Consider the following 12,353-nt stretch of genomic DNA (forward strand, 5'->3'; position numbering starts at 1 on the left):
TAAAAAAATAAGTTATTTATAGTGCTCAGATACAAGGTAGAATTAGAAGAGTAGAATGATTCAGCTTTACCATAAAATGTTCATGTGGTAGAAAGATTACAGTATTTGAGGTCAGAGAAACTGAGAGTCACAGACCAGCTTTGTTACTTATTAACAGCTTGACCTTGTTTCATAACCTGCAAAAATGCAGGTAATGTCTATCCATTATAGTCATTTGTGAGCAAGAAAATTAAGAGAAATCGTGTAAAGTACCTAGCACAGCACATGACATGAATGAGGTAATCAGTAAATGTTACCTTCCCCTCAGCCTGAAGTAGAAATTACACAGAGAACTATGGTAGTAATGTGTTCCTTGATATTAAAGGGTATTGTGCATAGTCTCCAGCAGTGATTTCTTACAAAAAGCTTCCAGGGAACTTGATAGCTAAATAGTTAATTGTGCTATATTCATGTGGTGCCTAGGAAATTAACATCATTGGCAGGCAGCTTAGAAAGTGAGTTTTCTGCTAGAACTTTTAAGGAGTGATATAAAATAGGGATAGGCAATGGGAATGCTTATTCTGAAAATAAAAGAAAACCAAGTATCTCTTGTTGCTTCCCTTAGCACTAGGTAGGTCCACTTCTTTTTGAAAATGCAGCTCTAAGCTATGGTCAGGTAAGGTTTGGTCAGATTGCTTCCTTCATTTCTTTATAATTAAATGTTTCCTAAGCTTCTACACAGGAATGACTGGGGTCTCCACTGTTCTCCTACAGTTTCCTTGCTGGTAGGAAACATTAACAAGGGCAGTTTTGATAGGGTTGTTCCTATCAAAGTTCTGTAGGTTGTTCCTACAGACTTCTAAGAATTGGCTCAGAGTAACAGCAACTCTAGGGAGATCCATTAAAACAAATACCAGAAAACCTTCCAGGAGTCTTTTAAACTGGACTCCTGTCTAGTTTCTGCAGCGCAATTAAACAAGCTGAAAAATGTGGATTTGGTTATTTGATCTTATTTGCTTGTGAGCTGCATCATATTTGTCTTGTGCCTATCACATAAGAAGTTGGTAACATGATAAATTAAAGATTCTTTTGTGAAGATATTTATGAAATTAGAATAAAGCCCCAACCTTGAGATGTCTCTAATCATGATATATATTAAAAGCTATACCAAAGTAAAGTATTTAATCAATTCTTGTTTAAATTATGGCAATTCTAACATATTAAGTTAGAAATTATAGTTCACAAAGTACTTAATTTCCAGCCTCTCCTTGCTCTTGCAAGAGACCATGCTAGACTTAGTGATTTGTAATGAAACAACAACAGCTTTTCTTGGAGAAACCTGGCAGACAGGTGATGAAGGTTAGCATCACCAGAGATGTTAAGTGACACTGTGTACCCTGATAGGGTATGATGGGAGAATTAGTACCCTGAGCTCTTCTTTTCAAATACACTTCACACAGTCTAATCATCAGAGAATACCAAACAAATCCAGACAGGAAGACACTTTACAGGATCTCTGGACAGTACTCCTGTAGACTTTAATAGTCATGAAAAACAAACACAACTAAATACAATGTGGTACCCTGTACTGAACACTGGAACAGAAGCAGAACATTAATGGGGAAACTGGAGAAATGCAAAAAGTGGAATTTGATTAACAGTAATGTTTCAGGTGTTACCTTGTTAGTTGTGACAAACATACCCTGGTAATGTTAAGAGGTTAACAACAGGGAAAACTAGATGAAGGGTATATAGAAACTCTTTGTACTATATTTGCACCTTTTCTATAATTTATTATTATCCTAAAAGAGCTACCCACAATGCTGATTTTACAGTATTTTACAAGATTGTAACCTACAGTTTGAAGAACACCCATTCAGAAAATGAGTCCTGACAAAAATTATCACAGCTGTTTGATAACCTGTATGTAATTTTGCTAGAAAATAAGTATTCCACAAAGCATTAAATACATTACTGAAGGAAAATGCAATTGTCTGTGATTATTCCAATCCTGAAATGTTCTGTTTCTGAATCAATTATTTTCTTCAAGAACTAAATTTCTTTATCTAATTTTATAAAAGACTGAGAGAAGGAATGTGAGAAGATTATAAGATGAATTAATTATGTTCCAAAATTATAGAATTACTAGATAGGTGACAAGAAAAAAACTCAAGAAAAAACACAATTCAAACTTACTTTATATGAATTTCCTCATCACTGTCCATGTGTAGCAACCGCCCTTGTAAACGCCTCTCTTCACTTCGAAGCTGTTTTCTCATTTCTGATAATTCCATAATTACATTTTTTTTCTCTTCTGCACATTCACATTGATAAGTAAAAAACAAAATAAGCATAAGAACAAAAGATTAAACATTAAGACCTGACCTGTCATAAAACTAAAATGCTCAAAGAGAAATTTTATGATTCTTTTATTTTTAGCAAAGATATTTTTATGTGTGATTGATATGTACACACATATATACAGATCATATTAATGAACATCATTAAGATCTGCAAACATAATTTTGATAACAGTTATGTCAAAAGCTAGGAGATATTTTTGGAGGTGGGCAGTGCAACTATCAAGGGGCAACACAAGCGAGTTCGACTGTGGTACTGGAACAGTTCTGCCACCTGAATGCTAGCCCACAAATACAAAAAGACTGGTGAACTCTCTTGAAGATCTGCCTGCAGAGAATATCAACATCAGCTTCCTAGCTGTGATACTGTAGTACCTAAGATGTCACCACTGGGGGAATCTAGAGGAAGGATATGTAGCACTTCTCTCTATGCTTTTTACAACTTCCTGCAACTCTATAATTATTTCAAAATAAAAAGTGAAAAGATGAAATACTCTAAATTGTAAGGTTGATAATTAACTCTACCTTCTGCACGAAGCTGATTTTTCCTTGCAGGTACTGGAGGAGATTGAGCTCTGGACATCAAACTTTCCTGTGTAACAATAATGACAAAGATATGCTCAATACTCACAACCTTGAAAGGAATAATTTTACCTATATGTAAAGGAAACCAAACTTTACACTATCTTGCCTATAAAACTTGTCCACATCTGTATCTAATCTTCCTTCCTAGCACAATGAAAGCATCATTGCCTCTAACCAAAGATAATCCCTTCACCTTACTCTATATCTGACAAGTGACTATTGCCTACTCCAGTTATACTTTTCTCCAACATTCACTTGGCACATCATGACCTATGCTGTTGTTCAGAGAAACATGTAACTCCTATTACAAACCCAACCCTATATAACCCTCACTAGAAACTTCAAAGTTATCCTTGACTCTTATTTACCACACACTCAAGTCGACAAATACCACAACTATGTCCCGTAATTATTTCATGAAATTGTCACCCCTTCCAGCTCTTAGTCACTGTCTCTTTTTTTTTTTTTTAAGTTCTCAAAGTCTAACATCTAGACTTCTGCAAAAGCATCTTAAATTACCTCAATGTTTCGTCTTTATGGCCTAAGAGAACACTACAAAAAAATGTAAGTGGCCATGTCTTAAATGGTACTTACTGAAATGCTACAGTGAATTTCCATGCATTTACTACCACAGAACAACTGAATCAAACTCTCAGAGGGTGGGTTCAAACAAAGCTTTTCTAACACATCTTTTTGTCAATTACAGTAATTAGCTTGCTTGGAATCCACAAGCCTATGGAATAAAGTCAAAGATGCCCTTCAAGACCCTACACATGTTGTTCACCTCTGCTGCCAGATCAAACCACAGGGGATTTTCAATGTGTCTTATCCTGCCCTCCACGATTTTGCACATGCTGAAAGTCGTTCACCCGCCTTCTCCTTGTATCAAATTCCTACTGACTCTTCAAGCATCAACTCAGGAATCAGCTTTTCTGGAACATTTTCCTGCCTATCTTTTATTGTAACTCAGACTAAAATATAAGGGACTTCATAAACAGTAACAATAGCTAGATGTAAGACAGATTTTCAAAGGACTTTCTTGAAGAGCCTGGACAAGAACCACTTGCTAGATTATAATTTGTCAAGAATTAAATCTTAGGGGACTCCAAGTAATATTAGTTACAACTGCACCAACAGGCATATTAATGTAGGTATTACCTATATTTCAAATCTAAAAAAAATTTAACATCCAAATATGAAGAATACGAAAATCTCAGTTAGTACCCCAAATCCAAAACAACTAAACAAAGACTAACAAAACAAAATGAAAAGTATATACATTAATAAAGGAACTTATGATGCTGTCAACTGATGGAGGTCTTTGGAGTTTGCTTGCAATTTTGTTCTGAAGAGCAGGAACTACAGGAGAAGGCTGTCTTAAACGCTGAAAAATTAAAAAATACATACATGTATATACACATAAACACATATATACATAAATATAAACTATATATATTAGTTATATACAAGATGACTTTAAAAAAATTTTTTTTTTTCTCTTCTGAGGCTTGAACTCAGGGCCTACACCTTGAGCCACTCTACTAGCCCCTTTTTTGTGGTGGGTTTTTTGAGATAGGGTTTCCTGAACTATTTGCATGGGCTGGCTTCAAACTCCTGATCTCTGCAATCCTCCTGATCTCTGCCTCCTGAGTAGCTAGGATTACAGGCATGAGACACTGGTGTCCAGCTAGAGATTTTGTGTTTTTATATCGTACTGTCTCTTTTTTATTATTATGATGATATTTTTATTTGGTTAGGTCTTTTCATTTTGGTTGTTTTCCTAGTATTTGAAATGCTGTTGGTTTCTTTAAGTTTGTTGATTTTTTTTAAAATCCTAATCTAAGGGTCATATTCTTTTAATTAGGATATCTAAATCCATTTATGTTTATCATAAATGCTATATTTAATATAAGATTGATTCAATTTCTCATTTTTGTAAAAAATATTTTATTAAAAATAATAACAATAGCCAGGATCTGGTGGCCCATACCTGTAATCCTAGCTAATCAGGTGGCAGAGATCAGGAGGATCATGGTTCAAAACCAGCCAGGGCAAACAGTTTGCAAGACCCTATCTTGAAAAAACCCATCATAAAAAAGGGCTGGTGCAGTGGCTCAAGGTTGTAGGCCTTGAGTTCAAACCCCAGTATCACACATAAATAAATAAATAAATAAGAAAGAAAAAGAAAAACTCAAACTATAACATATAAGTAGCTGATAAAGTCTTCATTTTGCATGGTAGAAAAACCATGTTAGTTCCACTGCTGACTTTGATAAAATTAGAACTATATGTGAAAGCTGGGAACAATAGTACATGCCTGCAATTCCAGCTACTTAGAATGCAGAAGCTGGGGGATGGCCAGTTTGAGGCTAGCATGGGCAACAAAACAAGACTCTGCCGGGAAAAAAAAAAAAAAAATATATATATATATATATATATATACATACACACATATACATGTATACACACACACACACACACACTATGGGTGAGAGAGAGAATGTGTTTAAAACCTGTAGGTAAGCATAAGCCAAATTAAAAATTCAGCTTATTAGAGATAAGGGCAAAATAGTTTCTGTCTGGTAGCAAGGGGGTAGGAAGGGAGAGGGAGGATATGGGGGAAAGGGAGGGGGTGGGGGGAAGCGGGGAGAAATGACCCAAAGATTGTATACACAGATGAATAAAAGAAATAAAAAAAAAAAAAACACTGTGGGAAAAATGCAGCTTATATATTTATATATTCAAGTTCTTGGCATGAACCAGAACAAAGAGTTCACAGGGTGCTGGTGTACAGACCACCCTCTCAGGCTGCTCCACTGAAGACCACAGTAACAAGACCAGAGATGGCTAAGGCAAGGAAAGTCATTATATTCACAGGGTAGAATGTACCAACACAGTACAGGGAGAGACTTCACACAGGAAGTTCAGTACACTGTCCCCAGACTTAGTAGTAAAACAGAACACAGGAACACACAGCAGCTCCTCCTCTTCCCCTTTTTTCTAACAACGCCACAATTCTCTCAGTGAATATGAGTTTGACTGACATTTTTGTCTGAAATTTACCTTTGTCTCATCCCCAATCATATTTTCTCTTTCATAGTAGTGCTGAAGTTGCAAGTTATGTTTTTCTTCCTCTTCTTTCTTCTTTCTTTCTGCTTCTTTTCGTCTTTCCTCAGCTAATCTAATGAGCTCTTCATTTTTTAGCCTTTGCTTTAAAATTAAGAAAAAATATGCACTTCATACATACATACATTCTGGAGTACATTTTAAAAAAAAATTGCAAGGCTGAAGGTGTAGCTCAGTGGTAGAGCACATGCCTAGCCTAAGACCTGGGTTTGAGCCCCAGAACTAAAATAAAAAAACCTCCCTTATTTGTCTAAAATAAAGAGGTAAAACTGAAGGTATAGATGATATAGTGTTCTTTCAAATAAACAAGCTGTCTGCTTAACAAAATAATGGATATCTTTTATAATATCTTCAGTCAGCTTATCACTGTTTTTTGACTAAAAAAAACATTTTTCTGTTCCTAAATTAGTTTTCACCTCAATGAAATAATATCCAATGAATGGATATCAATCTGTTATTTTCTGAATGTACTTCAAGACTGTTCTCCCTAATATCTTTTCAAGTCAAAATAAAGATTTCACTTTCAGACAAAGCAGTAAACTAGAGTAGGAAAATGCACCTCCTCTTCCTTCTCCCTCTTTTTCTCCTGTTCCTCTTCATACTCTTGCTGAATTCGTGCTCTCTGTTCTGCAAGCCGTTTTTCTTCTTTTTCTTCTGCAATTCTCAGTCTCTCTCGCTCTGCTTCCTCTCTTTGTTTCTTTTCCTCAATCTAAAGAATTAAGTGTAGTTATTATTTAGTAAAGCTAATAAAAGGAAAAAACTAATAAAAATGAATACCACTTCCTTTTTCCAGGTATCCTACAAATTGAACATTTATACCCACTGTTTGATATTTCCTAAAAATATGTTCCTATTTTTTTCAGTTTCCTGTATTTTATTAGGGAGGCACTAAAAAAAAGGCATTATTAAAAGCTTTCAGTTACAGCTAGGTGCAGGCGGCTCATGCCTATAATCCTAGCTACTCAGGAGGCAGAGATCAGGAGGACTGCAGTTTGAAGCCAGCCCAGGCAAACAGTTTGCCAGGCCCTAAGTAGAAAATACTCAAATGCCAAAAAAAGGGCTGATGGAATAGCTCAAGTAGTACAATGTCTGCCTAGCAAACATGAGGCTGTGAGTTCAAACCCCAGTAGTGCCAAAAAAAAAGCTGTGGATTAAATAAATTCCACCTCCACCAAATACATACTGATTGCATGACATTAAGAAACTTTGCCCTCAGTTTTCTTGTTTGATAAAAAGTTATTGATGTCTACATCTCAAAGGAGGACTCGAAGAATTAAAGTGAAGCAATGTCTTTAAAGAACATAAAAGTTCCTCCTATACTGAAAATACTCAGTAAATATTCATGATTATAATACTCAATAATAAAATACATATAACATATCACAGCTTAATGCCAACAGGTTGATACTCTACCATTATGAAAAGTCTGTTAGTCTGTGTTTTTATTGCATGTTATAAAATAGAAGTAATAAAACCTTCTCTGGAGAGTTTTGAAGTTTAATATAAGGATATTGTATAAACAATAAATAGGTATACAAATATATATGGACTAAATTGTACCTTAGACCATAGTGAGACTTGAACTTGACTTGCTAATAACATGGCAGTATTAACCACAGGGCACTTTAAGTTCAACAGAGAATTCTGTATCCTCCTCAACCTGCTGCTACTGACTTCAGTGGCCAGTGTCCCTGGGATCTCTCATGTCACTCTCTCACATTTGATACCCATAGAAAGGAATTTCTATGTTTGACAGTCAATACTTTAGGAAAATACCTCTGCTTCTAGTCTTTTCAACCCTCAAGTAACATATTCTAAACATGACTGGGCATGCTAATCTCAGCTACATGGAAAGCAGGGATGAAAGGACCATGGTTTGAGGCTAGCCTGGGCAAAAAAGTTATAGAGATCCCATTAAAACAAATAACCCAGATATGGTAGAGCACACCAGTAATACCAGCTATGTGGGAGTTCGAGTTGGTATGATCACAGTATGAGAATGGCCCTAAGAAAAGTAAGGCCGTATCTGAAAAATAAACTGAAGCAAAAACAGCTGGCTTAAGTGGTAATGTACCTGCCTATTAAGTGTGAGGCCCTAAGTTCAAACTATAGTGTCAAAAAAAATATATTGTACCAAAGGAAGATCAACCAAGCTTCAAGACTAATATGATGCTGGGATGCAAATGTAGGTGTGTGGAGGTAGGTAAGAAAAAACAAACTACCTTCTGGGCAGGTATCTCATTCATCTCAGGCTCCATTCCTAGTGCTGAACAGCACAAGAGTGGATGCAGTGTGAAGTTCAGTGAGTCTACTTGCTTAATAAACACTGGATGCTTAACTTTCTTCCTCTGGTAATCACCTATGAGCATTTCTACCATTTTAAGTGCTATTGGCATATATATATAAAATGGGGCATACAATTACAAAATGTAATTTTTGTTTTATTTGTTTTTTGAGGCAGGGTCTTTTGATATAGTCCAGACTGGCCTTGAACTCATTATCCTCCCACCTCAGCCTCCCAAATGCTGGGATTACAGGACTGTACCACCATGTAATTTTATGTATTTACAATCTGCACTAATGAGTCAAGAATATCAGAGCACTGGGGAAAAAACTACCGATTTTCTACTAACTTAGAAATATACAGAAAATTTCACTCCATGCATTTTAGAACTTAATATGTATGCTATGGATAAAATATGCATGTCTAGTTTATTAGAATTCTTATAGGAGAATGAAACTATGATCAAATAAGCCTTATACCTGAAAACGAAGAAAATTCTTGTATAATTCTTGTTGTTTTATCTGAAGTTCAGTTGGAGGCTCACTGAATATATTTCCCCGAGCAAAAGGAGAACTCTGTGTTTGTATATGACCTTGTAAAAGACATTTTATAAAAACATACCATTAGACAATATAATGGTTAAAGAATGAAGAATTTGCTAATAAACCTGTATGTTGAAAAAAATGTGCTAATTACAGAAACCCAGAGGTTAAAATCAGAAAAGATAGGCTGAGATAAGAATCTGAAGATCTCATAAAAATTAGCAAGAGAAAGAAAAATGGTAGGACTAAAATAAAATTGTTAAAAATCACACTATAATAGCTAAAAAAAAACACTAAGGGAACATAAGTTCTAATAGCCTAAAGAACTTTCATCACAGCAAAGGCTGTAAAAGTACATTTTAAGTTCTTATATATATATGAATATCATCCACTTAAGAATAGTTCTAGTTGGTATGGTAGGTAGCTCATTTGGGAGGTAGAGGCAAAAGATTGAGTTACAGCCCAGACTGAGCTTTACAGCAAAACCTTCTCATAAAACAGAAAGTTCTGAATAACACATTAAAATATATTACATATATCAAAAAAAGATTATTTTTTAAAGTCAGTAATTCTAAAATACTTCCCATGCATAGTTTAAATTTAGGTTAGAGAGGTAGCTATAAAAAGTTTTCACAAGACAGGCATGGATGGCTCACACCTGTAATCCTAACTACTTGTGAGGTTGAGAGGATCATGGTTTGAAGCCATCCATGACAAAAAGTTAGCAAAACCCCATCTCAACCAATAGCTTGTTGGCTTGGTGGTGCACATCTGTCATCCTATGTACACAAGAGGCTGGGATTCAGAGGATCATAGTTTCAGGCCAGCGATGGCCCAAAAAAAAAAATTGTGAGATCCCCATCTCAAAGGCAAAAAAGAAAATGCTGGATGGGGTGGCATGTGCCTGTCATCCCAACTATGGTGGGAAGCATAAAACCAGAGGGCCTAGGTGAAAATTGAGACCGTATCTCCAGAATAACCACAGCAAAAAGGGCTGGAGGAGCTAATGCCTAGCAAATGTAAAACCCTGAGTTCAAACCCTAGTACCGTGGAGAAAAAAAAAAAATGCTATCAAATTATGCACAATTAAATATTGTATCATGTTACCTACAAATTGTACTCTTTATTGTTGAATGAAAAATTATTTCAGAAAAGCACTTTGACAAGCAATTATTCCCTAGGAGATTCATTGAATGCAGAAAGAAAAAAAATAGCATTTAAGTTTAAGCCTCATAAAACTTTTTATATTACATTTAAGTTACTGACTCATTCTTAATACTATCAATCCAAAGCATGTACTTCTCATACTTGTGTTATTTGTGTTGATAAATAGCTTTCCAGTATGGTTGCTTTTCTATTTAACTTTATTAATGCTTACTTAAATAGTTTGGCAGAAAACCAAATCAAGGCTTAAAATATCAAGAATACTTTTTTCCAGTAGAACACTCTCTTAATGAAAACAAACTAAACATAAATATTGAAGGTTCTTTTAAATCTTATACAATGGCAAAACACTGATTAGAAAAACAAAATTGGATGCTAGCTTTCACCTTGATCACTCACATTCTAAACCTTTGGGGAAATTAAAGAAGAAATATTAGAAACAGACAAAATAAGTCCTTTTAGAAATAAACTTTAAAAATAAAACCACAGGGAAACATTAGCTCCATTATAAATAAAAACAAAATGTAAGCCAAAAAATAAACTTAAGCCAAATTAGTATTCAATTTTATAAGTAGCATCTCATCAAAAAATTACAAAATAAAATAAAAAAATAAACATTGTGAGCCAGGCAGGGTAGTGCACAGCTGTAGTACCAGCACTCAGGAGGCTAAGGCAGGATGATAGTGAGTTCAAGGGTACCCTGGGCTACACAGTGAGACCCTGTCTCAACACCACCCCCAAAAAAGAACATTATGAAGGACCTCTAAAATAGGCCTAATAGAGATGAGACATCAGAGGACAATGAACCTTAACAGCACACTTTAGAACACACAACTTTCAGATATATTTGCATTCCCTAATGCCTTTAAAAATGTTAAATGGTACGTATGTACGTGTATGTGTACATATACATACATATATACATGAACACTCATACACACATATATATGGCATAGAACAAATTAAGTGGCTTCAGTTATTCCCTTGCATTTAGAAAGTTTATTTTAGGTTATTCCCAGGGAAAGAAAGTCTAATTTAGGGAATTTAAACACACAAAAAGGGAAATTTTAAATATTTTGTGAGTTTTAAAAGTAATTTCTTAAAATAGAGCATTCTAGCAACACCACCAGCACACAAAGCTGGTGGTAATACAGAGGGCTACAGACAACAAATTAGCTGTGCATATCCAATCATCAGGCTGCTGCTCTTGGGAAGCAGTCATGGAAATTGCTTATTTCCCATTGTTTTTGCTTGGTAAGCAGAGCCAGATGCTTAAAAGTGTTCATCCTAAGAAAGAGTAAGTTCTAAGTTAAGTTAGAGTTATAAGCAATACTGGGTATGAAAGGAAAGGGCAGAGTAGAGGTCCTTAGGCATTCAGATCTCAATACAGATTAATAGGAAAAGGCAGAAAATGAAGAGAAAAAGAACCAGTAAAAGCCAAAATTCTCACTTAGCAATATGAAAAAGTGGACCACATGTGGTAGTGCACACCTGTAGTCTCAGCTACTCAAGAGGTGGAGATTGAGAGGATCGTGGTTTGAGGCCAACTTGGGCAAAAAATTTGCAAGACCCCTTCTCAATCAATGAGCTGGGCATGAAGGCACACACTGCAAGCACCTACATGAGTCTGTATGTAAGAAGACCGAAATCTTGGCAAAAACATGAGATTCTACCTGAAAAGTAACTAAAGCAAAAATGGATTGGAAGTGTGGCTCAAGTCGTAAAGAACACCCCCAGCAAATCCTAGTACTGCCAACAAAAAGAGGAAAGTATGTTGGTTTTCCATCTATCTACACACTGAATTATGCAAACTAAGAATAAAATTAATAATTTCATCAAAACTAAAAGTTCCAATTTTAGTGTTCCACAAATCAAAACTGGACCCAAACTATAAAAGTCTATTATGAATCAAAGTAAGAATATATTTTCTCATAATTAGAGATTAAACAATGGAACAAGCAAAAATAGTCAACAACCCATCTTCTTTGTTTTTCTTTTTTTTGTTTTTATTTTGTAATTTTTTTCTATATTCTTCTTATTACAACTCATCTTCTGACGTACTCTAAAAGGCTGCAGAGATTGGTGCTACCATCGAGGGCTTAAAAGATGCAGAACTAGTAACTCTAATCACAGTTCCCCGTCTAACCTGTATAGTTAGCCAGTAAGTCATATGGGTTTAAAGAAAAAAAAAAAGACTACATGAACAGTCAGGAGAATTTTGGAAGAACTTCCTAATGTAAAGTTCTTTTCTGATCTATAACCAAAACTTCTGTGAAAGTACAAAAGCAGAATTTTGTAGTAATATGTTTACTT

General features: G+C 35.1%; 1 protein-coding gene across 12 annotated transcripts in view; it reads right to left on the reverse strand.

Annotated features, from left to right (window-relative positions):
* Positions 1-12,353, reverse strand: part of Cspp1 (centrosome and spindle pole associated protein 1) — a 136,864-nt gene that overhangs the window by 24,204 nt on the left and 100,307 nt on the right. For all 12 annotated transcript variants that reach the window (XM_074068567.1, XM_074068568.1, XM_074068570.1 and 9 more), the window contains 6 exons: positions 8,814-8,926; positions 6,610-6,759; positions 5,988-6,134; positions 4,204-4,308; positions 2,865-2,931; positions 2,176-2,293 (listed from right to left, as the gene is read on the reverse strand). In XM_074068567.1, coding sequence (XP_073924668.1) covers positions 2,176-2,293; positions 2,865-2,931; positions 4,204-4,308; positions 5,988-6,134; positions 6,610-6,759; positions 8,814-8,926 — 700 coding nt within the window. The remainder of the gene's footprint in view (positions 1-2,175; positions 2,294-2,864; positions 2,932-4,203; positions 4,309-5,987; positions 6,135-6,609; positions 6,760-8,813; positions 8,927-12,353) is intronic.

This window comes from Castor canadensis, chromosome 3 (assembly GCF_047511655.1).
Source record: "Castor canadensis chromosome 3, mCasCan1.hap1v2, whole genome shotgun sequence".
In the NCBI taxonomy this organism is placed as follows: domain Eukaryota; kingdom Metazoa; phylum Chordata; class Mammalia; order Rodentia; family Castoridae; genus Castor; species Castor canadensis.